The sequence below is a fragment of the Alosa pseudoharengus genome, unplaced genomic scaffold (genome assembly GCF_046254945.1).
Source record: "Alosa pseudoharengus isolate Yale_2024_CS ecotype anadromous, Long Island Sound unplaced genomic scaffold, YU_APseudo_1.1 YU_APseudo_1.1_scf_13, whole genome shotgun sequence".
Taxonomy (NCBI): domain Eukaryota; kingdom Metazoa; phylum Chordata; class Actinopteri; order Clupeiformes; family Clupeidae; genus Alosa; species Alosa pseudoharengus.
In genome coordinates, this window is record NW_027468598.1 from 14,309,692 (window position 1) to 14,329,361 (window position 19,670).

Below are 19,670 nucleotides of genomic sequence, written 5' to 3' on the forward strand. Positions count from 1 at the left end.
ATTAGCCCTACCACTGGATCTGTAAGTCTCTGTACTGTTGTCCTGTTGCTACCTCCTCGCCCTTCCAGCTAAACAGATTTTAAAAGCATAATTCTGCTTACTTGAAGGCGACCTTACAGTGATGTTAGCCTATTAAGATAACTGTGTGGTTGTTGTAGCACGATTTGATGCCAATCTGTAATCAAATCTTGTTGTCAGCAGAAGAATAGCAACGAAAGACATATGTTGAAATGTTCCCCTATTTTGGGTGAAAAAAACGAAATATTTGCCAAAAACACCTGAAACTGCACAGTATACCTTTTAAAGTTATGTTTTCACTTGTGGTAAAATGCCCTTACTTAGCTTGGGCCAGCTGAAAGCCCCCGTAGAATGAGTTATGTTACATCTAGTGTTATTGTAGTATTATCTGTAAATAGTTTTTTCATTCATCATTATCATTGTATATCACAGAGAGATGGGTTCAAATGAGGCTTATACCCATTATGCTGGCTGCATAATATTTCATTGCATTGTTGAAAAAATAGATTATTCAATTTTCCTGCATAAATGCAGAATCCCAAACACACCCAACAACACACACACAGAATTTCAATGACTAACAATGAGGCCTTAAGCTTCTCTAAAAACCCTCCAGCCTCTCAGTTCTCTGACCTTGCACGATGAGGAACACCTGAGAGGTGCGTGCGCGCTGCTTGGTCTGGATGGAGCACGTGTACTGGCCCTCGTCGTACACGTCCACCTTCTGGATGCGCAGGCTGTACTCCAGCTGTCCCTTGGTCACAAGCTCCACGCGAGGGTCCAGGGACCACTTGTCCTGGCCTGCGAAGATGATGTTGGAGCGGTTGAGCCAGGCCACTTTGGACACTCTGTCATCCACGTAACACCTGTAGAGGCAGAGAAAGGGTTGCAGGTTACAGTGGTGCATGCTTTTCAGTCTGCATACGCACATACGGTACATACAATGCCAGGACTTTAGTATATTATTAATTACAGTACTTCCCAGGGATCCTTTTGGAATGTTGAGAAAAACAAAGGGGGAAACGATTGTCCAGTGGTAATTATTCCTGAGCACTGTAAGTAAACACTGCCTCTTGTAAAGAGTCAAATCTCAGATACTTCTCCCTTGGGTAGGCACGTAAGCAACCCAAACATGGCAAGGGGCTGAATAGCAAAAATGCCCCTAAAGTGCCCCTATCGATGACCTGACATGCATCCACACACCATGGGCCATGGCACAGCCATTTCGTGCCTCACTGTCTCTCTCTGTGGAGGCAAGATGAGAATGAGGTTGGATGGACCCGTCTGCTGGACGAAGGCTGGAGGGCTTGTGCACGGATCAGAGGGGGTGGAGGGGAGAGCAGTGTTTTGCAGGAGTAAGACACGTTGGTGTGAAGCACTAATGAGATGGACACGCTAGTCTGCCAGACGGCGGACATGACAGCCTCCAGCACGGGGGAAAAGGGGGGTGGGAGTGTGTGTGTGTGCGGGGGGGTCGGAGGCACCAGCTGTACAGCAGCCTGAGAGGAACCCAATAAGTGTTAGGAAGCGCTAGGCTAACACAGGGGCCTACTGTATGCCCTACACACCAGTCAATCCCTGCTGCAGGCAGCGACTCCCCCCTCCTCTCTCTCTCTCTCTCTCTGTCTGACAAAACAGACTCGGAAATTAAAGTTCACCCTGAGCACCGAGCCTAATTCAAAGACAGAATGGCAACATCCCTCTTTTGGTGTCTATGCCCCAGATCTATTTTTTCCTTCATTCCCTTTTGAAGATTATTTCAGGTAAGGCCCTAAATTCCCAGTTAAAAAACGAGAAGACGCTTGGTAAGAGAAGTTTGTTCACTTCCATATCAGGTAAAATAGTATGTGATTAAATGCAAGGACTTGTTGAAAACCTGAAGTGAAGACATCCTGTTCATTAAAAGGGTTAGCTTGGGCTAAAGCTAATTAAACTCCTGACTACAGATAAATGCTGGAGGTGATACTGCATTTTGAAGCAAATGAATATGCAGATATGAAGGACAACATATGCAAAGTGGTTTCAACTGCCAAGTGAGACTTGTCTGGAAGAACAAGCTGCAATGTTTTGATGAATTAATGGAATTCAAGAAAACAGCTACTATCTACCTGTCTAATTAATGTTGCAGCAATTTGCCAGTAGGCTATAATCTAAGGATATTAAGCGTATAACTGTCATAGCGATGCCGTAACAGACACTCGAAGATGACAGTCAACACTTCTGACATTGAAATGAGAACTATACCAAAGCCAGGAATAGGAATCACTAAGAAACCATGTGCAGGCTTAGATTCAGAGATACTGTACAACTACAATAAAAGCCAAGCATCCTCTTCTTCGCCTGTGGATTGTTGAATGTTCAGCATCTTCTAATTCCAAATGAATAATGAACTCTAAATGAAATCAGAAATAAGCTCCTTAATAAGCAAAAAGCTTTAAAAAAAAAACACTGTTCCCTCCCACCATCATGTCTCTGGTTCACTTCAAAAATCCATTTCCACAAACCCTTTTTCATCACACTCCAAACCCCTCTCTCACGCAGGCAGACTATATGAGCTGTGCATTAGGACGCTTGACTTGCCATCATGTGTCAAGTCCCTTCGCCGTCACCTCAAGTGATGCTCTAGCTCGGCCATTGTACAGCTGATTATCATTTTCCACATAGCAGCCTTGCAATTTCCTTAAGCTGACAAGCAGCCATTTACACATATACACAATACATACAGTATACGTATTAACATATATGTATGATTATTTTCCACACAGAAGCCCTGCAATTTCCTATAGCTGACAAGCAGCCATTCACTCACAATACATATGTATATGCATTAACATATGCATGATTATTTTCCACACAGCAGCTCTGCAAGGTCCATTACTTGGGGCAAGCATCCGTTCACACATAAGCACAATTCATATTATGCATATGAAAAAATGCATGTTCTCCACAAGGTACTTAAATGTTTAAATGGTCATTATCTCATTGTTAGGGGTCAGCCACAACCATGTAAAACACACAACTATAGCATAATAATGGCACTGTTATTGTTGAGGCTAACTGTTGTCTGTAAGCCTCTCTACTCATTATCTAAATTGCCCTCAGTGTCACAGACGTCTTCAGAGGTAAAACAGAACAAACAGTCGAGTGAGTCACTCGGCGCTAAATCCGTCTGTTTCAGGGGGCAGAAATCCTGAGCTGAGCTGAGGGGAGAGGCACTTAGGAAGGAGAAACAACACAATCCCCCGCTGTCTTTTATTCACTTCTAAAACCTCCTTTAGTTGTGCTCGTGTTTGATCTGAATGATGAAACACAGTAAGCAAAGAAAAGAAATAATAATCCATTCCGGTTTCAACAGGTTCATAATGCAATGAACAGTGGATGTGTAATGACAATTACAATACCTCTATGGTTATACATGGTTTTGGAGAAGACGGAAACAGCAAGAAAAATGATGTTGTCTCTCAAACTGTTGCTATCTTGTTAAAATACTAAGCTTCTTCCCAGCACTGTTAGTACCACATCTGCCCCCCTCCCCCCCCTTTCACTGTGGCTAATCAGACGTCCCTCTGCCTTTGTGTGGACACACCTCAGTGACCTTCCAGTAACTTCAGCACATCCGAAAGTGCAGCTGAGAGCCGGGCATCTAAAAGCCTCCCCTGCATTTCCCTCCAGCTCCCTCAATCTCGGGCAAGATGGCAAAGTGGCATCACGTGTACTTCTAAAGTCTTTCCCGTCTCTTTCCTTCTCTAATGGCTTTTAGAAGTCAAGTGAATTGTGTATATTTACATTTTCATCGCAAGATCCTGAATTGAGTGGACAATGACGTGGTGGGTGGACGAGGTTTGGGGATTATGTCCACTTTGAGCCATGTTTTTAGTGACCATGTTTTTTTTTTTTGTTGCTGTGGGACTTGGGAGTGTTTGCTGACTTCTCTTGGTCAGAGCTGACAGTAGAACAGGACAGCATGGGTGACATACAAATTTCATTGTGCAAGGGTTTATTTTTCTCCACATTTTCTGTTTTCAGAATCTATGAGAAACAAGGAAACAGAGAAAGAGAGAGAGACAGACAGACTGTTTGTGAGACAGAGAGAGAGAGAGAGAGAGAGGGACAGAGAGAGATGTGACTGTGACAGCTCTACTGAAATGTGCTCAGAAAGATCCAGTACACTTCTCAAACCTCATCAGCAAGCACTCTCCGCTCTTATCTTTGACAGCATCTAGCTTAATGAATGTTTATGAGGGGATCATTTAGCTGTCACATCCTCCTTGTGACATAATATGCTGATCTGCAGATCATTCACACTTCACCACCCACTTATCAGTTTTCTCACCCATTAAGACACAAAAAGTTAAACAGTAATGTCCATCTGTCAGGGATAATGACTAACGTCATAACAAAAGTGAATTCTTCTGTTCTGTTATTCTCAACTGAGTAAAAACATGGCAGTGAGTAGCCTGCTACGGAACAGATATTTTTGGTGCAACATGTATAGAGCTACAACAACCAACGATCACCATGGCAACACATTCACTGACAACACCCACTGCTGAAATCATACTTCTTGACAGCTAGCATACTGGCAAGTCATGTCAAGTGAAACAAACAAAAAAAACAAGCTCTTTTTTTAAAAATAGAGAAATAGCCAAAAGGGAGGTTGAGACCTTGAGGGGATAGGTAATCATGGGAATTCTGAATTTTTGAATTCCGATTTCCAAATCTTGCATATGTTTCTGTTTTTGCAGTATTAGGAAATTAGGACTTAAAGAGAAACTATGCAGTTTTGGCAATTTCTTTGGTTTTCTCGCTTTTTGCTCACAGGTTTCTCTGCAGAGCTCTCCCTACAGCTTTAGAGTATATATTTTACGATTTTCAATCGGTCAGTCTGCCATTTTCTCTTTTCCTGTTCCTCCGACAACGGTTTACTCACTTTCTGCTTCTTTTCGCTGGCTCTGCCATGACGACTGTCTGAGAAACTCCATCACTACCTTGTTCAAGCCGGTGCCTGGCATGTATGTGTGTAGTGCAGTGAAGCAATTCGTTACATCGCGAGGCTGCGAGACTTCGTCTCTAAGTCCGTCGCCCGTCGGCCCAAAGTTGCAAGGCTGGTTTTTCTGCTCACAGATGCAAGGGGGAAGCGAGACGGCCACCATTCGCCCTAGAAAAAACTAATATAACCTTTCCAATGACTCCAAAGCTGTGAAGTTAAGGTAAATTAAGCTACATTTTAAATGAACAAACTCCATAGATCCCCTTTAACTCATTCAATGCCAAGCTGTTTTCGGAAGCTTTGTCCTAGAGTGCCAGCAATCTAGACCATTGTTGATGATTTTTGTACAGCCACAGCATATTCTGTGTTATAGCTATGAACACATACAATGGCTCGTTTAAAAGGTGAGACTTTAAGCTCTCAGTGGGTGCAAACCGTGTATTTCTACACGCCTCTGTTCCTGATAAATCCCAAGGTAAACAGTGGCTAGTTTTCATCAAAATCTCTATTTTTTTTTAGAAATGGAGATATAACGTCTTTCATGAAATATGAAGTGTTGCCTGTAAACTTTCCAGGAACTGATCAGCGAGACCTGGCGAGACTGCCACCTAGTGATAGACCCACGAAAATGGCCTGGTTTTCAGCTGACGTGCGTGCGTCACTGATTCGACCCAAAGCGGCAACCGAGTTATGATAAAATGTCCAGATAAAATGTCCAGATTGTGCGTTTTCATGAGTTTTCGATCGTCATATATTTCATTTCCATTCATCACAGAGTTCCCAAAATCACATATAAGGTGTGTTAGAGTGTCTAGTTTCGTAATTAAAAAAAAAGCTAAAAACTTAATATTACGTTTTTGGCACTCAACGCATGGGAAGGAAAAACGTAGGCTAATATTACGTTTTTGGCACTCAATGAGTTAAATAGGGACTCAGAGGAAAAATTAATGAGCATAGCTAACTAGATTTCCAAACTACTGGAGACATATAATGTTGTGTTTATTTAGCTGACATTAGTGGGTAGGGTAGAGATAAAAGGGCGTTCAAGAGATAAGAGAGAAGAGATGATCTGTGCATATATCATGTAATGGCAATCCAACAGGAAAGACCCAATTTAGCTTTGTGGTACTTTAATATCAGACATTCAATTAGCCATGTAAATTACAGTTGAACAGCCCCTATTACCTGATGCATTGGTAACAGGACCTTTTCTTTTTGCAGTGATATAATAATAACACAATCCCTTCCATGGAGCACACGGTTCAGTAGAGCATACTATGATGCAACAGAAGAACCTTGAATGATACTGGCAAGTTTTCTCTGCAACATTTCAGGGGAATATTAGCTCAGAAACAACTCAGAGTTTGTTACATTTACAGAGAATATTTATCTGATAAAATCAGTTTCTAAGACGGACATCAGTTGAGGACCACTTCTCAGCAAACAGGTCCTCACTCACAGACTCATTGAATACATATAAAAGTGTAAAAATGTTGGCGATGCAGAAGATCTCAAAGTCAAATTCGTAATACCAATCTATACATTTCAGATATGGATTCTCTGTTACATCATTTGGCTTCAACTACAAGACTGCAAGATAATTCGGATCATTAGCTAGGTCATTAGTTTTAAAACCACCATTAATGAGTCATAGTTTTAATTGCAGTCTGTTCATTAAGTCGCTATAGCAGAAGTAGAGCAGCCGAGAGGCAAATACTTGTCAGTCTCTCGTCTCAACAAATACCAAAGAAAAAAATATATCTATTCATAAATTTTTCAACTTTCTCTCAATGTCATTAAAAAAGTCAAGCATATCAGAGGAGTTAGAGAGTGTGACTGAGGAGAGAAGGTAAGATAGATTGCTGAGGCACAACAAATGAATCTTTATCCTTGCCTGTCATGATCAGCAATTTAAAAGAGTTTCTGGCACTCGCGCGGCGTATCTACATATCTGACACTAACAATGTATAATGAAGGTGCCCGATAATGATCCAGTAATGCAGAGAAGCTGCTGCGATATCAGGTAAATCCGTGGACTGTGCTATTAATTGGCTTCCTTTTGGTAAAAATGTGTGTGTGAGAGTGTGTGAGTGTGCGTGTTTGTGCTTGTGTGTGTACAGTACTGTATGTTTGTGTATGTGTGTGTGTGTGTGTGTGTGAATGGGTTTGGGGGGTAATGGGGCTGCCTTGCACCATCAAACCAACTGGTCCATAAGATAAAACAGCATCATTATTTTTGTAAACCTTTGTCAATGCCAGATGGAGAGGGAGAATGAGTTTTTTTTAATTTTTTTTAAAGAACTTCAGTAGGAGGAAAAGTTCTTTTTTTTTACTACATGAAAAGTCACCAGAACAACAAAGACCTGTGAAACATTTTGCTGCATGTGTCCTCTATGTCAATACAAAAATCATGTTGGCAAGTAAAAAACCCTGTTGCCAGCTCTAAGGACCTGACAATGCCTTCCTCCATTATCACCTCCCACCATGGCTCTAAAAATCAGGCTGCACTTAAAGCAACACCAAAGAGTTTGTTGTACCTTAAAATAATGTTTCCAAAATTGTTTCAGTGGTTCATCAACTCGTAACAGGGTGAACAGCACTTCTGCAATCCCTTCGCGGCCCTCTATTGGCTATAACCGCACTATGTAAGTTTGCTGGATCGGATAGCGGATCTGTAGTTCGATGGAATGAGACATGAGAAACTACAAATTTGACTTGCATCTGATGTCGCAATACATTGTACTTTTATAGGTCATGCAAAATATTCTATCTTGTCTGTGGACATCGTTATTTGCAAAGCCGGTGCTGGATAAACAAATAGCGTGTGTGCGGCAGAGGGAAAGTTCTTTGGTGTTGCTTTAAGGACTTTCTACTTTTCCATTCAGGTGTCTTTTTCAAGATGTTTGCCAAGTTAAATCACTGCATCAACTATGCTGGGGTTTACATGAATTCTTTACCTGACCATTAATTATGCATTATTTTGCATAATTATGTAAATCTCACACTTTTAGTCTTTTCCCCCCTGATGTTTTACTAATGTTTTGGAGTGTTTTAAATGCAACAGAGGCCAACCAAACACAACCGCCTCTACTTCTTGATTCCGTATGCATATCAACTGCAAACTGGTTAAGTTGTTGTAGTAGCAGTAGTAGTAGTAGTAGGCAACACAAATAAGCATCAATCCTTTGCAAAGTGAGAAAAAAAACAAAATCAGATGTTCTGCAAAAAGTTGTGTTCCCAAACACAACTGCAAGAGGCAAGGACTTCAGTCTGTGTGCCAGCTCCTCTGGTCTTAAATATGACATCTCACTACTGTAGCAATGCTGGATGAAGACTATCAAAATCATTTCTGTATGGCTTTATCCTTTATCCTTTATCCATTACTCAGTATAAATACATGACGTTGATAGCGTGGCCACTGATAGCATTCAGAATAAGCATTTCTAGAGTGATTGTTTTCCGGGGCCATGACCAGGATAAAAAACAACAACAAAACAATTAAAAAAAATCAGAGACAGAGAGACTGCCGTGTCGGCATTTAGTGTGCTTTGTTCATTTACATGCAGTGCAATGTGGGTCTAAACACAATGGACCACAGCAGGTGTCGGAGCAGAATTCAATGCATTTTGCCACCATTTCCATCCACATTCTGAGACATTGCAAGCAAAAAAATGTCTTTATTTCAGCGAAAAGCTTAGCTTGAGGTTGCCTCACGGTGTTGGCTTATCTTCAAACAACAAGTGTGGAAAAAAGGGAGAAAAATCAGCAGGCCCCAGCTTGGCCAATTTCCTCACTTGTCGCAGGGGTAGCTCCCAATTGACTGTGGAACATGCAGCCTATCACTTTTAAGTGACAGCCAAACGCGTAATCGCTTTTGCACTGGCCACACACTGCTGTCGTCTTTCATAAGAACCTCATCCACAAACTATAACTACTTAGGCTAAACACACTTGTAAGGTGACGACACACAAGGATGCTCTCTGGTTTTCTTTGTCTGTTTCATTTTTTTTTCTTCCTCTCCTCCGGCTTCCCAGCAGAGCCCAACATGGGCCCAACATCACAGACATAATCCATCTAACAGCATCAGGCACGGGATGGAGAGGGAAAACAATGACTCTTTTCACTGAGAGGAGGAGCTGCTCAACACAATAATACAGGGCACAGAGATAATGTCTGCTTTCTACTGGTGCACGACCATGCAGTGCCTATTTGTTCATGTGGAGAAAACAGGAAGTGATAAGGCTCTCATTGTGGGTAGGCTGGTGGCCATAATCACACTGTGAACACACACTTTCATCACATGAATCAACCAGACAAATTGCTCCACCACAATGTATACAAAACAAAGGAATTACTATAATTAATACAGCACTCCCAGGGTCGCGCCATAAGTTCTAGGTTTACTAAAATGTAAACGACTTCTATGATTATATTGTAGATGAAGGATTCACTTATAGATAGCCATATTGTTGACTCTATAGACCAGAGCCCAAAGACAGCTGGGCTGGCTGTATGGTGTTTAGATAAGCTAAGCCTTACGATATACAAACACATTATTATCAAGTCTGAAGTTCTTTTTATTTTGTATTGTGTGAGAAACCCACCTCCTACATTCTCTTAGTGGACTAAGTCAGTCTGGTGGCCCTGCTGGGCAAAGAACAAAACAAGGAGATGAATGTGCATCAAAGCAAATCTGACAGAATCACATACACACACACACACAAACAAACACACACACACACACACACACAGAGCTTCTCATTCACACCAGCTGGGACAGTGAGGGGAGCTTGGACTGAATGATAGCCTGAATGCTGATTTCCACATTGTGTTGCAACCAGGGGCAGAACTATTCCAGTGACTCCAGCTTGATTTGTTGATGATAACTGGAAAGCAATCACAGTCCTTCACCCCACACATAATGCACTGCATGCTACCAATCTGCCTCTCTTATATGTGCGTAGCTGACTGAAATCATCTATGTCACTGTTGATTAGTCAAGCACACCTTCTTTCACTAATCAAGGGCATTTTAATTAAACTACCTTTAATCACGTATACATGGAGCAAGAAGATGCAAAAGATGATAAGACATGCAGGAGCAGAACGAAAATTCCCTGACTCACAGGGATAGGAGTTATTAAGAATGCGATACTGTACGTGCGGTACATTCTAAAGGTGGAGGAAAAGAGATGAGCGGAGACTGCTTGTGGGCATCTGTGATGGACACGTCTGTGAAGGTGAGCTGAGGATCAGCGCATTCTCGGGCAGGTTCATGATGATGGATTTTGGGTGAGCGATTTCAAAGCACTTTGTCAGGGTAACCCATTGCAGAGAACACAGTTAATCATGGTGACAGTTCCATGCTTTATGTGTCAACTGGAGGCAACTGGAGTTCGAGGGACAAGGACTTCACAGGGTAAAATATTGTTATTTTAAAAACTGCCAAGAGCCATCGACCTCAAACTTTTTTTTTTCCGTTCTCACACTCAGCGAGTAATATTTGAAAAAATAGCACAACAGCTTGACAAACCCGAATGACTGTTATGTAAGGTTTCACAGACGTGAAGGTCAGCATGTAAGACCACACGTTTGGGTTAAAACACCAACAAGACAGGGAGTCAGGCGTGAAAGGCAGTCAAACAAAATCAGACAAATATATATTTTTATTTTCTACTAAATACATAACAAATATAAATGCTGTGCATCATTGAGAACCATGGAGAGTAATATAAGGCTAGATATCTGTCTCCAAATTGATCTAGAGTATTTAGAAAAATAAAGTGTGATGATAGGCTAATCTTGGTTTGCTTGTAATTTGCATTGCTATCAGAGCCATGGACAGCTCAATCTGGATTCCCCCACTAAAGTAATTTACGGAATCTTCAATCCATGACTGAAATAAAATGATTTTGCTGATGTGTTCTCACCCAATCTGTCAGGGGCCTTTTAGATTATTCAATCAATAGTCAAATGCAAAAATGTGTGCTCTGTGAAATGAACGCATACATCTATGCACACACATAAACAGGCCAGTTTCATACCTTAGCCACCCACAAGCAACACCTGTGTGCTGCACAACTAGTCTGGCCCCACTCACCTAGATCTGCTTTCAGGGAGATCTAGTCTGGAACACCATAGTTCATAACTGTTTCCCTCAGACAAGAAAAATGTCAGGCCAATCAGCGATGAGAGGGGAAGACGAAACCAAAACTTATTGTGATAAACAGAAGCAGCAAAAAATGCTGTTGGAAAAATGCAGACATTTATTTACAGCAAAGGTATACCCACATACATTGCTTCCTGACTGTTGCTGTTTATTGTCAGTTTGTAAAGTTTAGACGAAGTAGGAAGTAACGTTAGGAATCTCTGATCAATGTGATTGGTAAGGCTGGACCAATGATTTCAAAGTTACTGTGTGTTGCGATGCAAGTGTTGCAAACATTTCCCAATCGAGAGTCACCTGACTCTATTGTCTTTGTGAATGAGTTTGGATTTTTCCAGGCTTCTGTACAACACCATCCGAGGGGAAAAAAGACATTGTCCAGAGGGCTTGCACCTCTGCTTGAATCACCCACTGATAGAAACCTCAGCTAGGCAGGCTTTGAAGTGGGGACCAAGAGTTTCAGTATGCCTGTGATGAGCACAACATGCTTCTACAACTGCCAGCGAATCACAACAGAGTCTAATGGGATGGCAAATCCCCATGGGGCGTGCCTCAACTCCACTCTCTCTTCCTTTCAAAGGTTTCTTCAGTTGGAGAAAGCCACTGCCGAGCGCTGTTTTTTTTTTACAGAGGGGTGGGCGAGAAAGCGGGAAGTAAGTGCAATTATCCCGGACGAGCCCCCAAAAGGTGAGCGACGCAGAAGGAGCTGCTCTTTATGCCATGGCGGTTGTTTGAAGGCAGTTTGAAAAGCTCCGGCAGCTGCTGTCAGCCTGGCTCCCGAGCTGCATTATTTATCTGGGGAGACTGTCACGTAGGCCACCGCAGGGGCTGAGGCAGAGGGAGCATGGCGTGCTGATAACCGTGGACGGTGGACGCAGTCGCAGCCACAGCACCCGCAGCGGTGGTGGCGACAGCAGCAGCAGTAGCAGCAGCTGGCCGGCCCACTCCAGCATTGAGGATAGCAGCTAATGAACCATCCAGAAGGAAGAGAGGATCCACAGATTTTGATAGAGCCATCATTGAAGGTATTTTCCAGATTGAAAAAACAGAGAGGTCGGGGTGGGGGGGGGGGTAAGGAATAATCGGAGAGTGTGAAAGACAAAGAGAGAGGGATAGAGAGCAATTGCGAGAGAGAGAGTAAAATACAGATAAACAAAGAGAGTCAGAAGCAAAGGAAGCTGTAGAGACGTTAAAGCAATGCCACTTTCCCTAAAACATCAATTACCCAGGAGCAGAGTTTTGAGCTCTTCCTGTGGAACATAATGATAACTTTTGCCTACGCCTATGCTTTTATCTCAGTCCTTTGAGCTGAGCCCTTGATATCTACCCTTTTCTTTCAAGCAATGCACCTCTGCAGAGCTCCTTTTAACACATTGGCTCTAATAAGGAATGCTGAATAGACACCAACAAACTGTGAGCATGGCTGTAACTGAATGACCATAACTACTCTATTTACTCTGCAATTAAGCACATTATCTTTGTTCATTTTTATTCAGTACCAGTTGGAGATTTTCACTGCCCGATGCCACCTGCCTTCAATAAAAGAAAAACTGCTCTGCATGCCAACATCCAAAAAGTGTACATCAGAACAACTCTCTAAAAGTTTTAGAAGATGTATTGATTATTATGGGCTGGACAGGGCCTGCTTTCCAATGCTGCTACTGCTTCAGTGATTGACAAGGGAAGACACTTGCTGCCACTGCAGCTTGACAGGATGGACAAGAATACACAATGCAAACCCCTGACTTGCCTCCCCATACTCTCAACTAGGTGAAAGTCTTACAGTGCTGGCAGTTGGAACAGTCCCATGCAATACACTGTGGGCAGAGTCCTGTTTTAATGAAGTAGTATGTTTGAGAGTCTGCAACGTGGGAATGTGTTAATGAATTATTAAAAATTAAGATGGGGGAATGCTTTGGGAACCAATTTAACTAGGCATGTCTGGAGTCCATACTTTACTGTAAGCTCTGAGGTGTGAACATCCACAACAGGGACACTTTGGATTAGGTTTGCACATACACATATAAAAACACAGGCAACAGTGATTAAAGTGTGCATGGTGTGCAACCATGTGTTATTATGTGATACTACAGACTTTATTTAATGCATCAGTGTTCTTTGAAAAAATACAGTATCCAATCTAAGGCAACCTAATGTCTTATTTTCAGTCAAACAAATGGTTTCTCTATTGTGAGCATACATCTATCTAAACGTATAGGCCAGCTTACAATGAGCTATAGACTGATGCAGCAGACTTTGAGAATGGAGCTCTGTCATTTGGCTGTCATGACACCTCAAAGGCAAAGAGCAAGTGACAGGGCAATGGGAATGAGAAGCTTGCAGCTTGTAGTCATGCTCTAAAGAGCATGAAAATCCTCCAAAAATATACAAAGCCAGCAGAGCAGGGGATTTTGCACATGTGTATATTATATAATAGCATTAGAAATGAAAGACTGTCAGCTGCCCTGTTGAAGTCCAACAGCATTTGTGAAAAAAGCTTGATAGGCACTACAGTTCAGTCTTTTGTCCACAAGGGTGAAAAACAGTGTTAGACTGCTGTGCCTGTGCCTTCGTAATGATTTTTGTGCTCATGTTTTATCCCTTTATATTTTTATAACCAGTGTGCATTTAACCTCCTTATAACTGTTCTAAACTTAAAACACAGATGCTTCCAGAGGTGAACCTGAACCAATGGACATGTTGCACATGATATTTCACCTGTCAAAACCACAAGGTCATTTGTCATTTCAGTACTAGGCTTTCATTGTCATTCTGATTCTTTCTGCATCTATAATTTATTTTGGGTAAGTACTTTGTCTTATGGCTGCTACTGTGAGACAATATACAGAACAATGGTTCGCAGACAGTGCTGTTATCAAAAATTCATACACATGCTCCCATTCAAAAAGCTGTTTTAGATCAACGTGGTAAATCATGAATGGAGCTGACACAGGAAATCACTGTTACAAAAACACTCTGCACACACCATTAGGTACCCTACACTGTCCGGAAAATACAATAACTACAGTAACAGAAACATTAATGCTAAAGCCAAAACACCTAGCTATATTGTCTGCAAGAAATCACTCAGTTCTTTCTGAGGGATTGAGACCACATCTGTTTGATCTTCATCAATGGCATATATTTACTGTGTGTTTACATGAACTGTTCCCAGTCTGTAACAGATCTGTAAATCAAAGTAGTCGCACAGGATGAAACAAAATCAGTTTTCTTTTTCTTTTTGATATAAGTTTGATGAGGCTACTTCATTCTTTGAGAAAGCCCTCCCACATGGAATAAAAGAACCAAGCGTGACACAATGGTCCTTTTGGAAGACTCACCGCTGTGAGACGTTTCACTTGTTTGTTTGTTTGTTTGTTTGTTTTGTCTCTACTTCATTATGTCGCCCCCTACTGCTTGCTGCCTTCCATGTCGGAAAACACTGATTTAGACTTCAGAAGTGTTCTTCAGCAAAACAAAACAAACAAACAAAAAAATATTTATCCCGACTATTATATAATATAAAAGTTGTGAGAGCAGTTTGGCCAGATGCTGAAGGATTGATGTTAATAAGTCCAACTTTCCCTTTTTCGAATAGCTGGTGTCTACATTTCCCCTTTGTATCATCCTGGAGAGTTCACTTGACATATGCAGGCATTATATAAAAAACACCCAATACCCAGTTAGGCAAAGTTCAGTTCCCCTCGATCTTAATCCACTGAAATGTTAAGTCTGCTGGAGCCATCCCAAAATACCCTCCTAAAAGGGGTCAGCAGAGTCCTCTGCCTCATGGGTCAGTCACTATCTTGGTCGTAGTCACATTGCCTTCGTGCTACACTGCCTGCTTTATTGCCTAGAGGTGAGATGTTGGCACAAATTTCCATCCAGCCACTGGCTGACATTTATGGATCGGACATTATGCCATCAATCCCGAGTCAATCACAGGGCAGACGAATGTAAGGGTCATTCACAGTAACACTGGGAGGGTATAAAAAAAAAACAACCTTGGGGTGGGGTGGGTATGACTATAATGTAAGGGTGACAAATGGCATTTAAAGCCCTTTCACTTCGAGTTGGAGGATGCAGTGGAAAGTCACAAAGAAGGGTGCATCCTTTTAGTTAGCACGCAACAGGGAGCTTGAGGTCAACGGCACAGCTGGATTCAACAGCATGCAGCCATGGGCAAACTGCCATGTGTGAATTATAACGCTGAAACTGTCAGAAAAAAGGGCTGAAGAGTGGGCAAGTATTACAGGGAGGCCACACCGCCGGGCACGTAACTAAAGTGTTCCAGTTGAGTAGCGTTTGCAGCAAGAAATAGCTTCCACTGTAATCAATGGAACTTGCTGCACCAGATGTGATAGTGCCATGTACATTAAAAAAATAAATAATTCAGTCTTCTGAAACTATTTTTACGCTATGCAAACAAAGCGCTTCAGTTGCGAACCCGCTGTAGCCCGGGCCTTAGGACAATACATTCCAGTAGGCACTTGAAAAAATAATCTATTGATGTTGCACCTCATCTCCAATGATTATGTGAGAAACTGCCCTGCCGGATTCACCTGTACAGTGTGGACTGCCTCATGAATTCTCCCTTCTCCACCAAGAGAGATCTTATCCTGCCAGCACAGATGCTAATGTGATGCATCACAGGCCTGAGGTTTGATAGTAGGGTGACGAGTGAAGAATTTCTTATGGTGATAAATGAGCAGTCCAGAATAGATTGATGGCCCTAAGAGGCTGATCATATTTCTTTTTTCTTCTTCTTCTTTGGCAGTGGAAGGTGATAGATCCCAGATAGATAGATAGATAGATAGATACTTTATTGATCCCCAAGGGGAATTTACTTGACAAACTTGAAGTCAGAGCACATCAACAAGGGGGAAATATTTTTGCCTCACACATACACACACACTTACATATACACACAGTCACACACACTCACATGCACTTAATGCAATGTGTTTTACATGCTGACGTTTCCTCCTCGTCTCCTCTTCCTCAAATGAGTTCTCCGCATGGTCATGACTTCAGGTGAATGTGCCTTATGGGCATACTCCAGAACGACTGCAGAAGCTCTCCCACCTCTCCACAAGCCCTCTCCAAATCCCCAACCTCATCCCAACATACTGCCCCCCCCCCCCCCCCCAACAATCCTGTATGCCATTAGATCGTACTTAAGGGGAAGTCAACATTAAGGCGGAGGGTTTCCTCCTACTCAGACGACAGCATGAATAACCCATGAGCTCTTTTTGGAAAACGCACTCCTCCAGGCCAGACTCTATTTCTGAGCGTGCCGTCATCGTTGTCTCGTAAAGCCCAGGTTTCTGTGCGGATGAGTGTGGCATTCCCCCCTTCCCCCCCCCTTCTCAGTCAATGATTAAACGCATTAGTGGAGGGGAGGACTATCTCACTAAACGTGCTAAATCCTGTTTGTTCGAGACACATTTATTTTTTTCTCCATCCTGTAACTGTGACTGTTTCTCTCTGTGTGTGTGTGTGTGTGTGTGTGTGTGTGTGTGTGTGTGTGTGCGTGTGTGTGTGTGTGTGTGTGTGTGTGCATGACTGTGTGCGCTTGCACATGCTTAGGGTGTTTTTTTGACAAGAATGTGCTCCGGCATGGAGACGAATCGGTGTCATCAACAATCCACCCTGCATATTCTTAATGCATTTAAATGGGTTCCTTGCTGTCGGTTGTGGGCTTGAGAGAGAAGAAGGAGAGGACAAGAGGGTGCATGTGTGTGTGTGTGTGTGTGTGTGTGTGTGTATGTGTGTGGGTGTGTGGCATGATGGTTGCGGTGCACAGAGGGGGGGTGGTGAGAGATGCCTCTCATTTTGTCACACCCTTAGTGTATCATTTCTCTTCGGGGCTCCGAGTGAAGTGACTCTGAGAGGTAAAAAAGAAATAAATAAAAACAACTTAATGTGTGGCACACACTTTAGTGCCTCAGAGGGAGAGAGCTTGAGAGAGAGAGTGAGAGAGTGCAAAAACAGAGAGAGAGAGAGAAAGAGAGAGAGAGAGAGAGAGGTGGTGGTGGTAAATGACTGATGGTTGTGATGTGTTATCAGCTCACACTGGGATGACAGTGAGGGGAGGAGGGGACACAGTTTCATATCCAATATCCTTTATGTCCCTCAGGGGCCAGAGTAAGGTGGCGGGGAGGGCGCGGGATGACTCCAGGAATTAGCATAGCAATTTGCTGGGCTACATGTCCTGTGATAATCAAATACGAGAGGGCTCCACTAGGCTTTCTTGTGCTTCTGCTGTGGGCTTTCCTATGCCTTTGAAGCTCAGCATCATGTTCTCTAAGATTAAGGTACCTTTATCAGTACACCACCCCACCACACACACACACAGAGATACAGACACACACACACTCCCACCCACACTCCAATCAAATCCCCCACGCCACGCCATCCCTCCTCCGCTTTTAATCCCACATCAAGAGATGAAAAATACATGACCAGGTGACAAATAACCCCCCCCCCCCCCCCGTGCGTAATTTTTGGTCCTGGCATTAATAACACAAAGGATTCTCTCTCTCTCTCTATGGAGGAGCTTAAGGAGAAGTACAGAGGGAGCCCAGTGTGACTCTTTCTGCCTGACGTCTGCCTTCAGTGTATGCTCTTTCATCCAGCACTTTTTAATCGTTTAGGGCTAGACCATTGTAACACTGCGGTGGTCATATCATCCAGTGTCAGACCTGGCATAACATCCGCTGTGTGATCATTTAAAACGTAACGATCGGGACAGCGGTGGTTCAGGCTCACTTGACACCCCTGGCACTCACACCCCCATACTGCCAAGCGGAAGAGGTTAAACATCACCGTGAGTGGGACGCCCTCCCCCCCCCCACCAGCTGCCCCTGCCCCCCAGGTGCTGGTGCCCGAGGCTATCCTACCTGTCGCCAAGAGGAAGAGCTACAATTGGAACCCTGGCACAACTCTGCCAGGCTTTTTGGCAGCAAAAGGAGATGGTAAAGGCACAGCGTGTCATAGTGATATCTGGTCTCAGAGTGGATGGTGACACAAAGCCTTGGCACATACCAGCAGGTTTGGCTCTAGTCTCTGGTGTAAGGGACTGTGCCATACCACTGTGGCCATTACCAATAACACCTGGCAGTGTTGAGGGCCATGCATTGCTTATGGTGATATAATTGCCTGTAATAAATGCTGTGGTTGCAGTCTTTTTCATCCACTGTTTAGAGCTGTGTTCATGAGCTCGAGAGATATTTAGTGGCATTGACGTGTTTATGAAGTATGTCTTTGCTGTAACTATCCTTTAGAACGGGTGTCGCCTTAGCTCTGGAGCCGCATCGGGCCACCCTCTAGTGGCTTCCTAGCTTTGTCTAAAAATGGAAATGAATAAAATTTGTTTTAGAATTAACTATTATTGTCAAACTTTAAGCCACCCTTCTGTCAACTTGTGAAAATAAAATGTTTTGTCAGCTAAAAGCCATAGATTTGTTTCATCTGTGATGTCAACTCAGATGCGTCATATGTCATCGCCTCACACCCCTTGACCAAACTCTGTGGTGGTGTGGGAAATATCCAGTAATTAGACAACACATTAAAGGAGAATTCCGGTGTGATATTGACCTAAAGTGTGTTGAAACATGATACCAAGTGTGAACGTATGTCTCATAGCCCATCACGGCTTGTCCCCTGCACTCCAAAATCTGGCGCTAGTTAGCCGATGCTACCAAAAGCTTTTTCAATGGGGGTGCCTCGGCATCGGCCTAGCCATGCAAATAAATCACTGTTTTACACCATTTACGAGGCTCAACGTATCTCCACACTTCATTGGTAGACTTCTGAGGGCCCTGACATTTAAAACGAGACATTGAGAACTTTCAAAAAGCACTGGTAGTTTACTTACAAGACGATTTATACAGACAGTATCTTCACGAAGTTTAGCGTTTGCAGCCATCTTGAATTTAGTCATGATAAGTCGAGTGACGAGTAAGAATGAACAGGTATGATAAGGGATCAGATTCCAAAAGTAATTCTGTGGAAATACATGGATTCCAGTTTCTTCCAGTAGCAGCAACTGGAATCCATGCATTTCCACAGAATTATTTTTGGGATCAACTGGCTATACTTTAAAAGAAATGTAAACATTACAATGATGACTTATGTCCATGACCTCTTAGGTCAACCTTCCTTAGGGAGTCTGGAATATAACTTTAAATAGCTTATTATGACAGCTCTTGTATTTTCTTTTCATGTAATCCATCTAGAACATCCTGTTTATCCTGTTTTAGTCCTATAAATAATGGTAAGACTTTGTCTAAGACAGACTTGTTGCTCTCATGCTCGCTAGGATGCTTGTGTGTTTGTAACTTGTCTCCTCTTTCGTGAATAAAGCTTTGTACTCTGCCGTACGGTTGGCTTGCCTGTGCAATACTTTTCGCGTCTTTGTGGATATACTTCATTTTTACCTCAGTGGTTTGAGTGGTGCTTTTCCAAGATAGGAATGGTTTCAAAATCCCCAAAA

The 19,670-nt window shown here is 42.7% G+C and overlaps 1 protein-coding gene across 1 annotated transcript in view; it reads right to left on the reverse strand.

The window, feature by feature from the left end:
- Nucleotides 1-19,670, reverse strand: part of lsamp (limbic system associated membrane protein) — a 169,265-nt gene that overhangs the window by 48,206 nt on the left and 101,389 nt on the right. The window contains exon 2 of the mRNA XM_076282253.1: nucleotides 652-884. Coding sequence (XP_076138368.1) covers nucleotides 652-884 — 233 coding nt within the window. The remainder of the gene's footprint in view (nucleotides 1-651; nucleotides 885-19,670) is intronic.